This window comes from Apiospora marii (assembly GCF_038362585.1).
Source record: "Apiospora marii strain CBS 49790 chromosome Unknown utg000004l_segment0_segment1, whole genome shotgun sequence".
In the NCBI taxonomy this organism is placed as follows: Eukaryota; Fungi; Ascomycota; class Sordariomycetes; order Amphisphaeriales; family Apiosporaceae; genus Apiospora; species Apiospora marii.
The window spans coordinates 141653-161828 of record NW_027117376.1 but is presented as its reverse complement, the minus strand read 5'-3'; the positions used below and the strand labels follow the sequence as shown (position 1 = coordinate 161828).

The window sequence follows — 20176 nt, the reverse complement described above, 5'->3', positions numbered from 1 at the left end:
ACAATATGAAATTCTCATTATCTATCTCCCTTGCTGTTCATGTTCGGTTTGACTTGGATGCCACTGAACTCCAGATTTGGCAGATTTGGAGAATCCGTGTTCTTAATGGCAAACCCAATGTCACCTTCCACTTGGTACCTGTTGACCCGCAACACCGAATCATCTGTTCTGGTCCACGATATCAAAGGTGGTAGCCAGGTTTTGGCAAAGCGAAAAGGGTGCGATGGGCCATTTGATTAGTAACTCAATGCGTGAGTGCGTGTGCGCCTTTTGAGTCTGGTCAAAAATGTATAGTATGATCGTGAGAGCTCTGTGACCTGAGGAAGAACCTACAGTTCAGGGTATCATGCCTTACAGTCGAGTGTTGAGGCCTGCTATTACTGGATACCTAAAGCAGCTCAGCTTGCAAATGACCTTAGGCTTCCAGTCAAATAATTAATGTCCTCTACCCTCCTACCAAGCTTTAACCACTTTGTGGTTTCAAAAGTTGTCGATTCTCGGATGAGCTCTGGAGTTGGATTGCGTACCATCCCCCGAACATTACATCTGTTTTGGTCAACTCCCTTCTCCCTGCTACTTTTGACATCCATTGCGCAACACCATTGCAGGCGGCACCTTTGTTGAACTTGTTTGACTATGGGTCAAACTTTGTCATCGTGATGGCTTCTAAGAAATACCAATCAACCAAGCAATTGCTTGAGTGGTATCAAGTTTGCTCGTCTCATCGGCTTGACCTCGTCGGAGACTTCGCAGGCAAAGGGCTATTTACCATCGATGCCAACTCGCTCCTTCTTCATTGCGTTACTCAAGCCAAAGTTGATTTCACAGGTGAGCATCTCCAAAATATGTGTATGGAAAGTGCCTAACGGCGTAGGGAAGATGGGTATCAGCTACTTCACGCAATTTATGCTGTCGAAAAATTCCTGCAGAGCTTACATGACCGAGGATGTAACTTCCACTTGGTATTTTTCCGCGAATACGTGGATATGAGCATCCCATACGGAACTTCCACAGAAAACACCACCAAGTACCTCCTTGCGACGCAAATATTGTTTCGCCATCTCCAACATCACTCTGATGACCCGGACTGTGTATCACAGGGGGCCTTCGTCTACGAATTCTCCCGGCCCTGTGCACCGGCATTTGGAGAGTATCTCAAAGCAAATGCCGTCCGTTGTTTTATTGGCCTTGGCGGGGCTGTGGGCGACGGCGCCGGCATCCAGGCGAGAGCACGTTATGTCTTTGTATTATACCAGGCCCTGAGATTGGACGTCAAGGTTGCTGTTCTCGATGACTTGGAAATTCGCAACAACAAGGTATGTTTCACTACTTGCTCAAGTTCCTCCCTTTCGCTGATCCCGCCAAGATATTCGCAAGCGTGATCTCGCCCTCACGTCACAGAAGCCCAGCGTTCGACATTGAACACAAGACATATAAGAGCCCCTTGGTCCCTGGGGAGACTCCAGTGGATGACAAGCTGGAAGCAATGCTTGAAGGGTACAGTGTACGAGAGAAGATCTCTACCGCCGCGGTCTGCCAGATGTTGTCCAAGGACTCCTCGACCAGCATCAAGTTGGAAGCTGTTGCTTTGATGTTACATCTGATGGGTATGCGCCACTGGGCTCTCACGGATCGAAACTGTGGAGTTGTTCATTCGAAACGGCCGGCATTACTGGATGGTTTCTTGCAGAAAATTAGAGCCATCCTAGCGTGGAGCCGTCCAACATCTTGGATCTTCCAGGGAACTTGGGATCTGTTCGACTTACTCGATGGTCGCGTGTTCCTGAGCGTTTACGCTCGTGTTAGGGACAAGGAAGCCTTCCCAGGCCTCATGGTAAAGGAGACAAGGAGTTTGCTATGTATCATCGAAAACGTTACGAAAGCGAAACTGCTCTGCCATCTTCCACCGGTTAAGAGGGGCTCCGAAATAGAAAGCGCCGCATCAGCTCCGTTACCGCGACAATACTTGATGCTACCATTTTCACAGCCCATATTCGACCAGTACCTGCCTCATATCGATCTGGAGACAGATATGAACCATGTTGACGACAAATCCAGTCAAGTCTTCATGGAGATGTCGCATTGGCACAACGAAAAGTTGAGTCTCGAGCACAAACATAACTCGAAACCACAGCCGTTCTTTACTCGCAGAAGTAATCAGCAGTTTATGGCTGATACACTGACCTACTCTGCAAGTCTTACAAACTCCACCGGCAAAGTTATCGATCCAGAAACTATCGTTGTGCAACAAAACCATGATACTACACAGTCATCCAAAGTACATCTGGCAACATCGAAGAAGGTTAAATTGAGGGGGAAACCGGCACCCAAGACCAAAAAGCAACCTCCAGTCAATGGAAGGGAGAGGGCTTTAAAGACTGCGAAAGACATCTGTGACCGCAAAGAGCAGAACAAGACAGACTCTATCCTGGCCGGTTGGGCACTGAGATGCAATGATATTGAGGAGGAGAAATCTCTGACCAGACAGTACTGGCTGGCGTCGAGATATCTTGGAGGACTCCGGAAACAGGACTTTGACGTCGTAGGATCCGAGGTCTTATTGTACATCTGCCATATCCTGTGTCGGATGTGGGCTAAACTTGCTGAGCGCAAAAACCACCAGAATATTACAGGTTAGTATGGTAATCCGAGTCTTTTCGTCCATGAACCGAACACAGAGCTGATAAGATTTAGTGATGCGACTTGCTGGGCTGATCTACCATCACGCCACTGCCATTGCACGATCGCCCGGATGTACGACGGAGATATCGACCGACGTGAAGCTTTTTGCAAAGGTCCTACGTCTGCCTGACATCCCTATGGCGGAACCGGTGAATGGATCACGCTCGTTGCCATTTAAAGTATCCTCAGTAGAAGGTCTGCTCTTGCCGTTAGCTACAGTCGAGTTTCAACTTCAATTCTGCGGACCTTATCTCGAACGTGGGTTTGACTCGAAAAAAGACGAGCGAGTTCCCTTTTCTCCCGATGCATGGCAACGAGAAGTCTTGGATGCCATCGACGCCGACAAGAGCCTTCTCGTGATAGCCCCGACCTCTGCAGGCAAAACCTTCATATCGTTCTATGCTATGAAAAAGGTACTGCAGTTTGACGATGACGGCGTCATCGTGTACGTGGCACCTACAAAGGCACTTGTCAACCAAATTGCTGCCGAAATCCAGGCACGGTTCACAAAGACTTTCAAGCACCAAGAGGGTCGATCAGTTTGGGCTATACATACTCGAGATTATCGAGTCAACAATCCCACTGGTTGCCAGATTCTGGTAACGGTCCCCCATATCCTGCAGATTATGTTGCTGTCGCCGGCCAATGCCAAAACAGCAAAATCTTGGTCGCAAAGAGTGAAACGCATCATCTTCGATGAAGTTCACTGCATAGGCCAATCTGAGGAGGGTGTGGTATGGGAGCAACTGATACTCATGGCGACGTGCCCCATCATAGCATTATCAGCTACACTGGGAAATCCACATACATTTTACGAGTGGTTGAAAGCAACCCAGGATCAACACGGGCGATCTTTATGTATGATCAGCCACGACTCACGTTACTCTGACCTCCGGACATTTGCATATGCAAAGCCCAACACGTTCAAGTTTACCGGGTTAAAGACGATAGACCGCTTACCAACACTCGGGCTTCAGGATACCGACAACGAGGATTCAGCGTTTAGACATGTCCATCCTGCAACAGTACTCAGAGCTGGGTAAGTAATAGTTGGGACGCGACAGCATACCAGGATGTTTTGACATGAATGGAACTAACCCGCCTTTTCACAGAGACCATCACGTACTGAATGACATTAGCTTCGAGCCACAGGATTGCTTGACCCTGTGGCAGGCTATGGATACTGAAAAAGTAGAAGAGTCCCATTCATTGGACCCCCGCAAAGTTTTCTCGGGCTTGATTTCTAAGGCTCAAGTGGTTCCATGGGAGAAGCAGCTCAAGAAAAAGCTTCGTCGTTTACTAACAACTGATGAGGAGCGGTTCAACAACGTGCGCTCAAGACTTATAAGTACCCCAACCCATTCCCAGACACGCGAGGATCCTTTCAAACAAGATGAAGATGTTAGGCTTTCGACGGGGAAATACGAGCATCAAGACCACAGTATCGCACTTCCTTTGCTGTGTGATCTGCATAGTCACGATGGACTGCCGGCAATCATTTTTAACCACGAACGTTATGAATGCGAACACGCTCTGCAAACCGTTCTCCAGGAGCTAAAATCTTCTGAGGCAGACTACAAGAAGAATGACCCAAGATGGGAAAAGGAAATGCAAGAATACAAGTTATGGAGGCAAGCTAAATCTGCCAGGCAAGCTGCTGCCAAGGAGGCAGAGAGCAAGAAGAAGACGAAGAAGACGTTCAAGTTGACCAAAGATGGCCGGCGGAAAGATGAACCTGCCATGCCCTCCCAAGAACAAAAGCGCCGAGAACTTGAGGCCATCAACCTCAGTCGTTGGCATTCATTCGATCCAACGGCACCTTTAGACGAATTCAGCTTTGCAGATAAGACGAAGTTGGGCCGCTCTGAGTTTGAGGAAATGCTGAAGCCTCTTAAGGGACAACACGTTCCGCAGTACTTCATTGATGGCCTCAGAAGAGGGCTTGGTGTACATCATGCCGGGATGAATCGTCGATACCGCCAAATGTAAGTCTCTGTGCATTCTTTCACCTCAAACGCAGCAAACTGACATATCACAGTGTCGAGATACTGTTTCGAAAAGGCTATTTGCGTGCAGTTTTCGCTACTGGTACGTTGGCTCTTGGTATCAACATGCCATGTAAGACAGTTGTCTTCATGGGAGATTCGGTTTTCCATACGGCCTTGAACTATAGGCAGGCATCTGGACGTGCTGGGCGCAGAGGCTTCGATCTCTTGGGCAACGTGGTGTTCGCCGGCATCAAGCCACAACGAATATTTGAGATTATGTCTTCAAGACTTCCTGACTTGAGGGGCCAATTTGCTCTCTCAACAACACTCGTTCTCCGCGTGCTCGGGCTGCTTCACGCTACCAAGAACAACCTCTATGCAGCCAACGTCACAAAAGCGCTGATGACGCAAAGCCGACTCTTTCTTGGAGGCCCAGAGTCCAAGATGTTCGTACAACACCACCTGCGTTTCTCTGTAGAGTACCTTCGACGCCAATGTTTGTTGTCAAGAAAAGGCGCGCCGATCAACTTGGCCGGTCTTGTCGGGCACTTATACTTCACCGAGAACGCTGCTTTCGCCTTCCACGCGCTGTTCAAAGAGGGCTATTTCCATAGACTCTGCGCTAACATCTACGCAAAGCGCGATGAGGTTCTGGAAGAGCTCGCATTAGTTTTGGCCCATTTGTTCTCGAGAGTGCAGTGCACGAACGCAGTCAGAATGTCCGTCAACGAAGGCGTCGTATCGCCTTCTATTCTGCTACCAAACCTGCCTGCAGATGCCGAGGAGATTCTGAGGGAGCATAATAAGCATGTTCTAGGGATATTCACATCGTGTGCCACGACGTTTGCTCGTATGCATCTTAAAGATATCCCCGATCGAGCGCTTCCTTATACCCAGCATGCGGTTGGACCCGAGCAGTCTGGTGGCCATGGAGGCTTGGACAGGCTTCCGCCTTGCTTCCTCCGTTCCCCATTCGCGGCACTTTCCGGACATGATGACAATTTTTCCAGTGTCCAGGATCTCTGCAGCAATGTTCGATCCGGTGTCTTCATGGAGGAGTCTGCCATCCCGTCCCTAGCCATTGCTCCACATGACACGGGCGGACCCCTGAACGGTTATCTGTTCAATTTCTATAAGCATGGTGATTTGAGGGCTCTAAGCGAGGATAACAGGATCCGCAAAGGTTCCGTCTACATCATCCTGAAAGAATACACCTTGATCCTGTCGACTATTGTCGCGAGCCTGAAGAGTTATACTAACACAGACGCCGCGGTGGACGATGAAGATATCATCGGCACCTATGACGAGGAGATGGACTCGGACGACGAGCGTGGTGACAATGAACCTGGAGACTTCGGCTCTTCAGCCAGCAGCGCCTATATAGCAAACCGGGCCAATGCCGAGCACGGGACGCTGGAACATGTCCAGAAGGCTTTTGCTTTGCTGTTGGGAGAGTATAATCACAAGTTGTGGAAACACGCGAGCTGATGGGCCGAAATTGCGGCACAGTAGAGTAATGTATAAGTATGTATGTACTGAATTGAATGGATAAGATGGTTCACGAAAAATGGAAACATTCCTCAGCGTGCTGGTCATCCCGGCTGTCGATCTGGTAACCTACTGGGCTGCTGCCGACAAGCTGGATCGATAAATCGCATCCAAGGTTGTATTCCGCCCCTAACGTCCACTACGGGGTTGAAGACGGGCCCGCGGAAGGGGGGAGGGGTGAGTGAGTACCTGGGTACTTGCCTAGCGCTTAGCGATTGGTAGGTTAGGTACCAGCAAGGCGTAGAGTGATTTGCTAGCACTGCAGATTGACGTAAGCATACCCTGTGACGTTTTCACTTTAGGACCTAGTCCCGCCGTCATTAGCAGGTTCTTTGCACAAAGACCCAACGCGATCGGCATTTTCGGCATTCTTGGGGACCAGACAGATCAATATGGGTGGATGGACATTTGGAGGTACTTGAGAATGGTTAGGCCTGTGTAATAACAAGTGCAATAATAAGATTCACGAAATGAGAGTAGCTGAGCCATTCTATGTCATCCAGACCAGCCGGGCCGCGGTAGAAAACAGGGCTTATTATCACGGTTCCTTATATTACCTAGGCGCAGGCTGACTTGGGCATTGCTTATTCCCACTTTGCACTTTGCTTTGCTACGGCACAACACAAACGAAACTCTTAACCCCGTTCAACCCTCTCCGACTCAGCCATTGCTCCCGAATTCGTCTGCCTGATTCATCCTCGGCGACTTACTCTACTTACTTGCTTGACTTACGTATTCTAGTCGTACGCTTAGCAGCCTTGCGACCAGCAAGGTTACCTGCGCCGCCACAAAGCCACAGGATCTGACCCCCAGTGACCGGGGTTGTGCTGAAAACCGCAAGCAGCACTGCCACGACACCGTCGTCACCAAAACCCAGGCGGGCGGACACCCAAAATCGAACCCCCCCCCCGTTTGGAAGTACCTACACCCAGAAGAACCCAACCGAACTTGCGCATGCGTCCCATACCAAGATTCTGCGCAACGCAATAACAGACTCAACCTTCGCAAGTTTTCGGACGTTTGCCAATTGAGGCTACTACATCTTTTGCTGCACACTCTCCATTAGGCATCTGAATTCCTGCCGGCCGAACCCCAGGAGTTGTCGCATCTTTCTGCGAGCCACGAGTGCGCCCTCGATATTTGCACATCCATACCCCGCCATCCCGCTGCTACCACACAGAATACGTCAAGATGAGCTTCAAGGGGTTCCAGAAGACCCTTACCCGGGTACGTATGGGGGAGTGCATCTCCGTTTGCCTATGCGATCTTGACGACAGCTGAACTAATGTTGCGCCGCTGGTATTATAGGCACCGCAACAATTCAAAGCCAAGTTTAACATGGGCGAGCACACCAAAGATGCCGTATACATCGATGCTGAACGCCGGTTCCAAGAGATGGAGAACGAGACCAAGCGCCTGCACGACGAGTCCGAAAAGTATTTCAAGGCCATCAATGGCATGCTCAACCACCAGATCGAATTCAGCAGAGCCATGACGGAAATATACAAGCCCATCTCCGGCCGTATGTCCGACCCAGATTCGCTAGTGGTCCATGGCAACCCCGAAGGGATTCGCGCCTGCGAGGAGTACGAGGCTGTGGTCAAGGACCTTCAGGAGTCCCTGAAGCCGGAGCTGGAGATGATCGAAGCGCGAGTTATTCGCCCCGCCGACGAGCTCCTCGACGTCATCAAGGCCATCAGGAAAACGGCGCTCAAACGCGACCACAAGCAGCTGGACTACGACCGCCACCGTCAGACGCTGAAGAAGCTGCAGGACAAGAAGGACAAGTCGGCCAAGGATGAGAAGGCCATGTGGAAGGCAGAGACGGAAGTCGAAACCGCGACGCAAGAATACAACTACTTCAACGATTTGCTCAAGGAAGAGCTGCCCAAGCTGTTTACGCTGGAACGGCAGTTTATCCAGCCCCTGTTCCAGTCGTTTTATTACATGCAGCTGAATATCTTCTACACGCTTCACGAGAAAATGCAAAGTTGCGATATCGGGTACTTCGATCTTACTCTCGATATCGAAGAGGCCTTCCACCAGAAGCGCGGCGACATCCAGGAACAAATAGAGAAGCTGAGCATCGTGAGGTTCAAGACGAGCGGGCAGAAGAGGCCGCCCAAGTACGGCCGCCCCGCATTGGAAGCTGGCAAGACACCCGCGGCCATTACTGCTGGGCCCTCTACAACCGATTCGACTTCGTCCGTGCCGCAGATAGAATATCCCCAACAAGAGGAAGCCGAGCCTGCGGGAGACCACCCTCCCCCTCCATACTCTGCAACCTCTAAGCCCTCTTTTGCTTCGCCCAGGTCGCCATCCATGAAGAGCCCCACATCTCCTGGTCTGGCAGCCGCTGCTGCTGCGAAAGCGAAACCCCCACCGCCGAAGCCGAAGCCTAAGCGGCTGGCTGGAGCGCCGGCGGGCGCGGAACATGTCACAGCACTGTACGACTACTCGGCACAGGCCGAAGGAGATTTGACATTCAGGGCAGGCGATGTGATAGAGATTGTTACACGGACACAGAACGAGAACGAATGGTGGATCGGAAAGCTGAACGGAAAGCAGGGCCAGTTCCCCGGTAAGTACACCGGTCCAACGATTTATTGAGGCGACTTTCTTACTGACGATGGAGTTCCAGGTAACTATGTAAGAGTTGGTTAGAAACCCGCTCCTCCAGAACCGCGACGGTCTCGTAGACAGACCACTTCATAATGTTGTAATTACCCCGGTCTTTTTAGGTTGCACTTATAGAGAGAAAGACGCATGGAGCAGCTACACGACTCAGGTTGGAGAAGAGCAACAATATTAACTCAGGTCAGCAATACCCAGTAAAGTGGATAGTCCATTGACAAGAGAAAAGATAACCCTCATATATATTCCATATCGTCTCTACAGAGTAACGTGCGTGTGTAGTACCCCCTGATCAAGCTGGCAGTCAGAGTGTGACCCGTTGGCCGGTTTCACATACCCAATCTGAGTTTGCTCTAACCGAATCGTGCATGATCCCGTCCGTTGGTCATACCAATCGAATCCCGAGCCTCGAGTGAGCCTCTTATCGGACGTCCCTCCGATGGACAATCACGAGTATGTCCTGTGGAACTACGCCCAAGTCTTGCTTCAGACTCGACTCTACGCCTTCCCATGACCATTGACCGCCATTCGCGGACCATGGTTTCTTATTCCGACATCGCACGTCACACTGCAGCCACTTCATCCCATCACACACAGGATGCATGTGTCGCATCGAGTCTACTCTCGTTTACTAGTACATAAATCGAAGGACCCGGCTTTTCGTCCCTGCGGCGTTGAGATATTTAGATCCCCTTAGTAGGAGTTTTTTTGTTCGAGAAGTGGGAAATCGATAGTAAATCGCCCAGGTTCAAGAGTAACAACAACATAGCTTAGCTACTTGTCAGCCCTATATCAGCGAACAAGACACGGAGAGACATGGCGAACACCGAGAGCTCAGCACCGGCGCACTACGACAGTTTCGCAACTTCGTACGACGAAATATGGCGGGTCCCAGGGATCCGCCCCCTTTTGCCCCTTTTGACCTCGACTCTCGAGTCCGTGGGGCCCCATGAGGACACCGCGGTCCTGGACCTCGCCTGCGGGACAGGCATCGGACTGCGCGTCATGCACGCCCTGGGCGCCCGCCGCCTCGTGGGTGTCGACATCTCGACCCAGATGCTCGAGGTGGCTAAGTCCAACACGCCCCCCGGAACCGAGTTGTACGCGGCCGACTGCGCGCGCCCGCTGGCGCAGACGGTGCCGGCCCTCGCGCAGGACCAGGGCCGCTTCGACCTGGTGCTGGGCATGTGGCTCCTCAACTACGCGCCCTCGGCCGCCGAGCTCGCCGGCATGTGGGCCAACGTCGCCGCCTACCTCAAGCCCGGCGGCCGCTTCGTCGGCACCATGGAGAACCACGAGGCCGTACTGGCGCCCCGGCTCCAGAGCGGCAAGTACGGCGTCACCGAGACGCGGCTCGACCCCCTGCCCGGCGGCGAGGCCGACAACGGGTTCCAGATACACCTGCGGTTCCGGACGGACCCCGCGGTCGAGTTCGACGCGTTCCGGATGGAGAAGGACGTCTTCGAGCGCGCGGCGGCCCAGGCCGGCATGGCGGACCTCGAGTACAGGCGGCCTGGCCGCGACGAGGTGCGGCAGATGATCGCCGAGGGAATTGGGGGGCCCGAGGCGGCGGACGAGGCGTGGTGGGCGGAGCTGCTCGACGAGGCGCCCAACCTGGTGGTCATGGCGAAGAAGCAAGGTGTCTCGCCGTCGTGGCTTTCCAATTGATTTACCCTCTCGGACCTGAGCCAGGCATGAGACATTCGCATTTGCTTCTTGCCGTTTAAGGACGATGATTATCCTTACGTAGCTTTCTTTGCTTTTAGAAAATGGCAATCGCGGTTCATTACCATCCCTGTCCAGTTAGTGGGTTGGGTCTCACCTTGTGGTGTTGTTGTTATTGTTGTTGATGTCTGTACTCGCACCCCCGACGACCCTGGATTTGTTTACTTCCAGCTCTCCCTACAGCATCGCATCGCTGGAAACCTGCGATTAGGATATGTAGCAGAATGGTTTTGTTATGACGATCATCGCACTCGTTTCACTTCATTTCGGTCCACTCTGCGTTTCGGTTCATCGTTAGGTAAGAGAGGTTGGCGACCAAAACACAAGGATCTGGCCTCCAAACAAACGGGCTACAGGACAACAATGCCTTTGTTCGTCGGCCTCATCGTTATTCCTGAAAGAGAGAGGAACTTAGGCCTTCAGAGGGCTCCTGCGTTGCTGAAGGAGGAGGAGATCTTTTGTTTAGTTCTTTGAGCTAGTGTTTCGAAATATTACCAGCCATCGCGACATCAAATACGTCAGCGACGGCGGCACCCAGAAAACCGGGTGCGCATTCAATACCTCTTTTGCTGAGATATAGCCAAAGAGACTTTCATTACCATTCGAACAAGTGGCCGACATGTCGTCTTTCAGCTCGCGGCACCGTCGCGGGCACGCCCCCAAGGATTCGGGCATCAGCATGGCGGCCAAGTCAGAGCCAGACGCCACATCAACACCACCACCGCCTTCATCGTCGTCCGCAAAGGACGAGTTCTTCATCTGCGAGCGCTGCATGCGGCCTCGCGCGGTCCACCGCCGGCTGCCGTACCAGAAGACAAAGAAGGAGAAGATTTTCTTATGCGACTATTGCTACCAGCCGAAGAGCCTGAAGGAAGTCCGCGATGCCTCGATCGTCTTCGAGATGGTGTGGTGTCGCCAGGGAGGCCACGAGGCCCCCATTGTCAACTTCAAAGTTGGTGAAAACTGGAGCTGCTGCCACTGCGCGAACAGGATTGCCTCGCAGCCGTCGAAAACGCCTCCCGAGCAGTCGCTGAAAGTGCGGCCGGACTTGGACTCCGACTTGGACTACTCTCATGAAGGGAAAGGGGCTGCTGCAATGGCGCCGGTATCTGGCCGCGGGATGAAGAAGCAGCAGCAGCACCACCCTCATGGTGTACCAGACCAACGCCGGCGGCAAGAGGAGAGACCGCAAATACAGTACTATTCTGGTTCTTACAAACCCCGAGGGCAGTTTGAGAACTCTTCTCGTCCTCCGAAGACGTTACAGACCTATCATCCACAAGTCCGTCTTCCTAACATGGCCGGCTATATCAAAAAGCCTTCTACGTCCACGCCATTACAGCGATTGGATCCAAACACCAAGTTGCGAGCTCAACCTCAACCTCGGCCCCAGCTCCAGCCTCAAGCCAAGATGCGTGCCGTCCATGGCAGTCGCACATATCATGAAGTTCCACATCCCAACCAAGAAACACCACCAAGAACTCAACAATGCCCTTCGATGACTGGCTTCCATGAGCGACAAGCCGCGGCCCATGATGTCATTTTGAATACTATCCCACCAGGCCCCAAAGCGGTGTCTGCAAACCGAACACCCAAGCTAAAGATTCAGACCCAGGCCCATCACCATCACCAACCCCAGCAGAAGGAGCCCCCACAACAGAAGCGGCAGCAGCAAAAACAGCGTCCACCTCCCCTGGACCCCATTACTATACCCCCTCTGGTTCCTTCTTTTGAGTCTCCCGCCTACCACCAAGATCTGCCTCAACGGCCGAAGCAGCGGCCAACCCAACCGCCGCCGCCGCCGCCGCTCAAGCGCCCGCGCCCAAAAACCCAATACGACAAGCCCCCCGCCGGGCCCGCCTGGAAGCTCCGTGAGCGCCGCCTGCAAGAGCAGCGGCAAAAGCACAAGCGGCGGCCGACCTACGGGCTCCGGAAGCCGGCCGCGACGGCCGAAGAAGACGAGGAGCGGGCGCGCGCCGACAGCGAGACGCTGGGCCCGCAGACGACGTGCCCGGGCTGCCAGAAGCACCGGCCGACCTTCAGCGAGCTGATCGAGGCGTACGGCTTCTGCTTCTACTGCCTGCGGCGGCACCTGGTGGCGGCGGGCGAGCTGCTCAAGTGCCCCTCGTGTCGGCGGCTGCAGGCGCGGCAGGACTTCATGAAGTACGATAATGACGGGCTCGTGGTCGAGGAGCGCACTGCCGAGTGCATGGAGTGCCAGTGGCGGCACAAGAGGGGGACCAAGCTGAGCGCGGCGCTGTGTGGGGGGTTGACGTAAGGTTTAACACTCCGGGCGACCCCTTTTCCGAGGATGGTTCATCTTTTTCATTTGTTATATTGACGAGATACGATTTCACGAGTTGGATGCAGGATGATGGGCGGGATCCGGAACAAAATGAAAAGACTTTCTAGAACATGAAAGGTCTGGAAGAAGGGAAATGGGCTAAGGGTTTCAATCGGTCGAATACGTCGTCAGAGAAACGACCTACCTACCTATATTTGATTATTGGTTAGACTATAATCAGGTAACATTTCGCCTAGTGCATAGGAGTTTCTAGTCACGAGATTGGATTTACGTGAAACTCAAATTGCTGCCCGTAGAGCGAACGCATATGCCAAAGAAAATATGCCGTATTTGCATCTCCTTTTCCCAAAGGGTCTATGAAGGAACTGCTGAGAAGATGAACTGGCCTATCAAATTCGTTTTGTTATGAAACCTTTAGACCTGAACGCCGGCTGGTATAAAACCCCATACAACAACCGCCGGGCTACACTCAGTGCTCCTTGAGCCACTTCAACATCTGCTCATGCGCGGTGGCTTGCGCATCCTTGATATGAGCATCCTCGTAGTCTCCAATCACCGCAAAACCTGCAACAAAGTAAGTTTTCTCGTCGTAGATATACTGATAACTCAAATACGTACCATGTGGGACTCCAGGATATACCTGAACTTCATGCTCCAGATTGGCCTTGGACATCATATCCTCGCCCTTTGTTCTCACCTCATCCGGGAACATAGGATCGCTCTCCACACAGACCAGACTGATAGGCTGCTTCAGTCCCTCAAAGTCGCCGGGCGAGACCAGTGTCGCATGGGCCAAGGCGCCAGCCTTGATGAAAGGGCCCTTCTTCTGCACACCGGCCGCTTCGCCAGCCTCCTCGTCCGCGGGCTTCTGCGCGCCGGACCACCCTGCCTGCGTCAGCGTGTGCTCGGCTGCCAGGAGCAGCACGTAGCGGGCGCCGAAGCAGTACCCGACGGCGTAGACGCCATCGCCCGCGGCCACGGCGTCGGCGAACTCGGACTTGCAGGCGTCGACGACCTTCTCGAGCAGCGGCATAACCTTCTCCTCGGTGTGGCGCGCGAGCCACATGTCGATCATGAAGGACTTGGCCGTCTCGACGGCCTTGAGCTTGAAGCTGTCGAGGAAGGAGGTCGAGGCCTCGGCCTCGGGCAGGGCGGCCGAGTTGGGGGCCGGGTCGCCGCCGAACAGGTCGGGCATCACGACCACGAAGCCCTCGTCGGCGAACTTGTCGGACTGTATCTGGTTGTTGGCGGACTGCAGGCCGGTGCCGCCCGTCAGGAGCAGCAGGAGCTTCGCGGGGGAGGTGGGATACGAGGCGGGCTTGGAGATGTAGGCCTAAGATCGTCCAGGGGGGTTTCAATTAGCTAGGCCAGCACGTTTGCGATGGTGGCTTCTTGGGGCTCTTTACGTCGACTTCGCCGAGTTTGCGGATCTCACCCCGGGGGGTTTCGCCGAGAGCTACAGTAGTCGAGACGTCAGTAAACGGTCCCAACCAGTGGATTTCCGATTCAAGGGTAGGTATGTAGGTAGGGGATGGAGCCAAGCATACGAGTCGGCCTGTCGGTGGTGCAATGCTCGCCCATGGTAGGACCTGTCTGGGCAGGCGTGTCGCCTGGGATGATGGTCTCGTTCGCATCGCTCTCGGGAGCTTTCGTTGCTAACTCGGGCTCAGACATGATGATGGTGATGATGGTTTCTTGGAGTAGAAACTGCCTTCTGCTGTGATGCGATTATATAAAGTAGGCAGAACGAGCAAATGAATTACCCTCAAAACTTGCTTGGCTTGCTAGGTCGCGGTATGAAATGCAAATTGTTGACGCAAAGAGGTTCGGAATGGAATGCAGAGGAGTGCCCGTAATTAGTACAGGACCCTGAGTTCGGCGGTGGTTTCACAGAATGGCATCGCGGGGTGACGTCGTACCAGAAATACAGCGACACTGGGTAACTATATGGGAGTAGATATATCAATTCTAGATATTTACTTATACCCCATTATTCTTTCTTATGTTACTGAGATTACATTTAGTTGCATACAAGTTGTTGAATACGGCCTGATTCCGAACCTATCCTTATTGCGTATGCTACATTAGGTACACGCATCTGCTAAAAACAGCCCCGCGGGGCCGCATCCCAGCGCAATCGATGGTTGCCCCCGCGGTAGCTGCCTAGAGCTTGGGTGGCTCCTTCAGCTGTCAAAGTGGGTAAGATGTCGAGACAGTACTGGGCACACTAAGACTGCCAGGCTCTACCAGCTGTCTGTCTGTCTTTGGAAAAAAACCACTTAAACAATTGCTCCAAGAACCCGTGTCTAGTCGCGTCTGGTTGTCGCGTCTGGTTCCTCTCTCAACTTTTGGCGCATCGACAAGACCCGAAAACACCATCCCACCCTCCAGATCTCGCAACGCAACGCGGAACAGATCCTCGCTTCCACGCAGTGTATTCTTGCCATCGCCTGTCTTCCCCATATCTTGTTCTTCGTACTTGAAACCTTGACTTCAGAATGTCTGTTGCAGAGGCCAAGTCGGCCATCACGCAGGGCGCCTTAGAGTACGACCCTCCCCCCTCCGCGCTGATCTGTAACTGCAAGCTGACAAAACCTACTACAGGGCCGTCTTCGACGACGCTGGCAACGTCGATCAGCGCTTCCCAGTCCCCGTCTTGCAATGTCTCCAGATCAAGCCCCTGGCTGCTCAACCTGCAGGTGGAGCGAACGTCGAACGTTACCGAGTTGTCCTCAGCGACGTACGGAACTACGTCCAGTGCATGCTTGCAACACGTACGTGATATTCAAATTGCCCTTTCGCCCGGGGCATTTTCACTTGCTAACAACCCAACAGAAGCAAACCACGTCATACACGACAACCAACTGGTGCGAGGTTGCATTGTCCGGGTCAAGTCTTACCAGGCCAATTCCGTGAAGGGCAAAAACATCCTGATTATCCTTGACCTCGAGGTTGCCGACAATCTCGGAACCCACGACCGTATCGGCGAGCCTGTTGCCTTTGAGTCCAAGCCGGCTGGAGACGGTAACACCACCATCGGCGGATCAGGCTTTTACGGTGCCAAATCCGAATCCCCTGCAGTCAAGTCGGAGCCCCTACCTTCTCGAAGTGCGCCTCAGAAGAGCGCTTCGGCAAACCACGGCGGTCCTGTCATCTATCCGATCGAAGCCCTCTCCCCTTATGCCCACAAATGGACCATCAAGGCTCGAGTTTCCGCCAAATCGGACATCAAGACATGGCACAAGCCTTCTGGCGAAGGCAAGCTGTTCTCGGTCAATCTTCTTGACGAGAGCGGTGAGATCAAGGCAACCGGCTTCAACGAGCAATGCGATCAGTACTATGATATGCTACAGGAGGGCAGTGTTTACTATATTAGCAACCCTTGCCGTGTACAACTCGCCAAGAAACAGTTCAGCAATCTTCCAAACGACTACGAGTTGACTTTTGAACGCGACACAGTCATCGAGAAGGCCGAAGACACCTCCAATGTGCCCCAAGTGCGCTACAACTTTGTCAACATCCAAGCCCTCCAGGAAGTCGAGAAGGACAGCACCATCGACGTCGTCGGTGTTCTGAAGGAAGTTGGTGACGTAAACCAGATTGTCTCCAAGACGACACAGAAGCCATACGATAAGCGAGAATTAACATTGGTCGATGATTCCCAATTCTCGGTACGTGTTACCATCTGGGGCAAAACTGCGACTAGCTTTGATAGCCAGCCCGAGTCTGTGGTGGCTTTCAAGGGCGTGAAGGTATCGGACTTCGGAGGCCGCTCGCTATCGCTTTTATCCTCAGGTACCATGGCTGTGGACCCTGATATCGAGGAGGCGCACCGCCTCAAGGGCTGGTATGATTCTCAAGGAGCCAGCGGAAACTTCAACACACACAACACCATGTCCATGGGCGCGGCGACAGGTCGTCCGGATCAAACCAAGACCATCTTGCAGGTCAAGGATGAGAATCTCGGTGTGGAAAACCCGGGAGGCGACTATTTCAATCTGAAAGCTACCGTTGTCTACATTCGCCAGGAGAACTTCTGCTACCCTGCCTGCATGAACTCGGATTGCAACAAGAAGGTCGTCGACCAAGGCGACGGCACATGGCGATGTGAGAAGTGCCAGGCCGACCACCCCCGACCCGAATACCGCTACATCATGAGCATTAACGTCAACGACCATACTGGCCAACTCTGGCTCAGCTGCTTCGATGAGGTCAGTCGTATTATCATGGATGGCATGACTGCCGACCAGGCCATGGAGTTGAAGGAGAACGATGAGCCCGCGCTGGCTGCTAAGTTCGAGGCTGCCAACTGTACCAAGCTCAATTTCCGCGCGAGAGCAAAGATGGATACATACGGAGACAACCAGAAGTAAGTCACTTTCAACCTACCACTCGTAACACTACCCAGTAACTAATGCGTCTTCTTCAGGATACGATACCAGGTGATGAACGCGACACCGCTTGACTACAAGTCGGAGGCCTCGAAGTTGGCAGAGATGATCAAGCAGTTTGACATGAGCTCATGATCGACTGTTTGATAGCATATTATATATAGATGCTAGGACCTGAACACGTTGTGGTTTCGTATATCGCTGCTAAAGCGATGCGTACAAATGTAATTGCAAGGGCACTCAGGTTATTTCTAGGAGAAGGGTCTGTGAAGTTCAGGGATGATGAAGGTATTAGTCGGCATATACCGTGCATAACGAAGTACAAGAGAACTTCAGGTTTGTCCGAGGTATAAGATATACCCCGCAGGGATAGAAGGAAAAGTAATGAGATAAGATCAGATATGTCTATGACCGAACGACTCTTTGAAAGCTTCCCGTTGTTATTGTTTGTCTCATTCTATCAAGGGGCAACTTAGCTGCTTCCTTGCGCCAATCACCTGGGTATACTATCATAACGCATATATGAGGAGAATCGATGTTTAGCAGCGTCATAGATTGAGAAGATGACAGTTTGTGGACTACGAAAAACATGACAGGGTCCCTTGTGTATCATACTGCATCAGGAACAAATTGGGTACAAGAGCGAAGTTGTTTTTCCATTTATAGAGTTCTCATTGAACTATAGAAGTCAATCATGATTGAGAAGAAGTGTCTTTGAGACTCCTGTTGATAACCCCCTTTTCAACTTAATCCACCCTACGAAATGGTGCAGATGATCTTGCCCGTGCTGGTGTTGCTCTCCATCAGCTCGTGCGCCTTGACGATGTCCTCCCAGGGCAGAACGGTGTCGATGAGGACCTTGAGGGCGCCGCCCTCCTTGAAGTGGGGAATGTACTCGGCCAGCTTGTCGCGCAGGCGGGCCTGGTAGTCGGGATCGCGGCTGCGGAGGGTGGAGCCCTCGAGGCGGACGCGCTTGAAGAGCAGGGCCCCGATGTTGACGCCGTCGGGCAGGACGGAGCCGCCCATCTGGCCGAGGGAGACCCAGCGGCAGTCGCGGCCGGCGACGTTGAGGTTGCGCTGGAAGTAGGGGGCGCCGATGAAGTCGACGATGAGGTCCACGCCCTTGCCGCCCGTGGCCTCGAGGATCCGCCGGTCCCAGTCCTCGGTCGTCTTGTAGTTGTAGGCGGCGGTGGCGCCGAGCTCGCGCTCGACGAAGCGGCACTTGTCGTCGGTGCCGGCCGTGGCGAAGACGGAGGCGGCGCCGGCGTCGCGGCTCAGCTGGATGCCGGCGATGGAGACGCCCGAGGCGCCGGCGTGCCACAGCACTGACTTGCCCGCGCCGGCGAACTCGCCCACGAGGAAGAGCGCCTGCGTCGCCGTGATCCAGGTCTCGGGGATGGCGGCGGCCTGCTCCCAGCTCAGGTGGGCCGGCTTGTGCAGCAGCATCTTGGACGAGACGGAGATGTACTCGGCGTAGGCCCCGCCGTACGCCAGGCCGAACACGGCGTCGCCGACCTTGAAGTCGCCGTGGTCGCCGGCGCCAAGCGACTCGACGGTGCCCGAGAACTCGACGCCGAGGGTGAGGGGCGCCTGCGGGGGGAGCGGGTACTTGCCCTCGCGCTGCAGCAGGTCCATGCGGTTGAGGCCGAAGGCCTTGATCTTCACAAGAGCGTCGCCTTCCTTGGGCTCCGGCACCGGCGTGGCGTCGTTGATGAACAGGGCGGAGGCCGGGCCCTTGCCGCCTTGGATGTCTGGCAGAAACTGGGTGTGAGCGACCAAAAGGAGGTGGGGTACATCGTGTATGGTGGCTGGCTACTCACCGACTGCCCGCATGTTTTGAGGCGCCATGTTCTTCACGGTGTAAGTCGATGGGCAGTAATGTATGACAAGGGTGTATCAGCCAAGACCGAAATATTCAATCTGATTATTTAGTAATATACCGGACGAAAATGCGTGTCTCGGTGCTGAGTTTTGTTCTGTGGTTACACTTGCACGACATGGGCAATCCCGAACAAGACCGAACCCCCCGTGGATTGGAGCCCGTATGCTGCTTACTAATTCGATATAAAGTCCGACGTCACTGTTGCATCTCCTTCGGCGACACGGTTTGGATGCGGGGGGCATTGCGATCAAGAAGGTCCACGGCAGGGAGAGCTAAGGGCCTACTAAGCCCCGAGAGGACTCCGTCTTGACAGTTGGCCTGTGGATGATTACCGCCGCTGCCGCTGCCGTCGGAACTCATTAATCACTCTGGTATTCCATTCGCGTCAATATTTTTTGGGATTCCCCAAGGCATATAGATAGATGTAAGTCTGGGGTATCTCCCGGCTGGCTGCCTGAGCTGAAAGAAGGTTCTCACACCTGCGTCGGCCAGAACTCGTAGTGGAACGTAGTACCAGCGCTGGTCTGAGAATTGCTTCCTGCAGTTCGACTTAATTGTGGATATTGCAGCATGGCCAGTCTCCATGTAAATGCGGCCCCAGGAACGTGCAGGCGAAGATGTCCATAAGCCATCATCTCTGGGAATCGTCGCGTTAGAGTAGGTAATATGGGATATTCTTGGCCCGCTCGAGAGTTCTACGCCACGAGGTTCCAAACAACGTTCGCGATGGCTTCACATATGTGAAAGGTGGTGATGGCGACTGTCTCACTTGAGCTAGCCATCCAGAATCGTTCTATCCAAGGACACCGTCAAGTCACGGTTTCGAGCAACATGGCGGTTTGCACAGCAGCCACCGGGTTTTCCCTTTGTCCTCAGGAATATATCCTTGGTTGAATTCAGAGAAACCTGCAGCTGTCTCAGACTGGATGCAGTAGATGTAATTGGAAAGCTAACATGGACCGCATATGTCGAGAAAAATCTTCCGTCGGAGGTGCGGATACAGACATGAACTTATATGGTG

The 20176-nt window shown here is 53.3% G+C and overlaps 7 protein-coding genes across 7 annotated transcripts; 5 read left to right on the top strand and 2 right to left on the bottom strand.

The window, feature by feature from the left end:
• Window positions 1-5: 5 nt before the first annotated feature.
• On the top strand, window positions 6-6158 carry PG985_007043 (uncharacterized protein; the record flags this gene model as incomplete). Its single annotated transcript, XM_066826812.1, has 7 exons — window positions 6-134; window positions 609-828; window positions 1015-1316; window positions 1367-2633; window positions 2695-3721; window positions 3822-4667; window positions 4721-6158. The coding sequence occupies 7 exons, from the start codon at window positions 6-8 to the stop codon at window positions 6156-6158; spliced, it is 5229 nt and encodes a 1742-aa protein (XP_066684487.1).
• A 1251-nt stretch (window positions 6159-7409) lies between these two features.
• On the top strand, window positions 7410-8882 carry PG985_007042 (reduced viability upon starvation; the record flags this gene model as incomplete). Its single annotated transcript, XM_066826811.1, has 3 exons — window positions 7410-7445; window positions 7527-8799; window positions 8860-8882. 3 exons carry the CDS (start codon window positions 7410-7412, stop codon window positions 8880-8882), a joined length of 1332 nt encoding a protein of 443 aa, XP_066684486.1.
• A 786-nt stretch (window positions 8883-9668) lies between these two features.
• On the top strand, window positions 9669-10520 carry PG985_007041 (uncharacterized protein; the record flags this gene model as incomplete). The annotated part of the gene is made up of 1 exon (XM_066826810.1): window positions 9669-10520. One exon carries the CDS (start codon window positions 9669-9671, stop codon window positions 10518-10520), a length of 852 nt encoding a protein of 283 aa, XP_066684485.1.
• Window positions 10521-11196: 676 nt separating this feature from the next.
• Window positions 11197-12855, top strand: PG985_007040 (uncharacterized protein; the record flags this gene model as incomplete). Its single annotated transcript, XM_066826809.1, has 1 exon — window positions 11197-12855. The coding sequence occupies one exon, from the start codon at window positions 11197-11199 to the stop codon at window positions 12853-12855; it is 1659 nt and encodes a 552-aa protein (XP_066684484.1).
• Window positions 12856-13351: 496 nt separating this feature from the next.
• Window positions 13352-14556, bottom strand: PG985_007039 (Hydrolase tropI; the record flags this gene model as incomplete). Its single annotated transcript, XM_066826808.1, has 4 exons — window positions 13352-13446; window positions 13501-14215; window positions 14289-14338; window positions 14430-14556. 4 exons carry the CDS (start codon window positions 14554-14556, stop codon window positions 13352-13354), a joined length of 987 nt encoding a protein of 328 aa, XP_066684483.1.
• An 824-nt stretch (window positions 14557-15380) lies between these two features.
• On the top strand, window positions 15381-17408 carry PG985_007038 (Replication factor-a protein 1; the record flags this gene model as incomplete). The annotated part of the gene is made up of 4 exons (XM_066826807.1): window positions 15381-15427; window positions 15487-15656; window positions 15718-17251; window positions 17312-17408. 4 exons carry the CDS (start codon window positions 15381-15383, stop codon window positions 17406-17408), a joined length of 1848 nt encoding a protein of 615 aa, XP_066684482.1.
• A 621-nt stretch (window positions 17409-18029) lies between these two features.
• Window positions 18030-19106, bottom strand: PG985_007037 (uncharacterized protein; the record flags this gene model as incomplete). Its single annotated transcript, XM_066826806.1, has 2 exons — window positions 18030-19024; window positions 19094-19106. The coding sequence occupies 2 exons, from the start codon at window positions 19104-19106 to the stop codon at window positions 18030-18032; spliced, it is 1008 nt and encodes a 335-aa protein (XP_066684481.1).
• Window positions 19107-20176: the final 1070 nt, after the last annotated feature.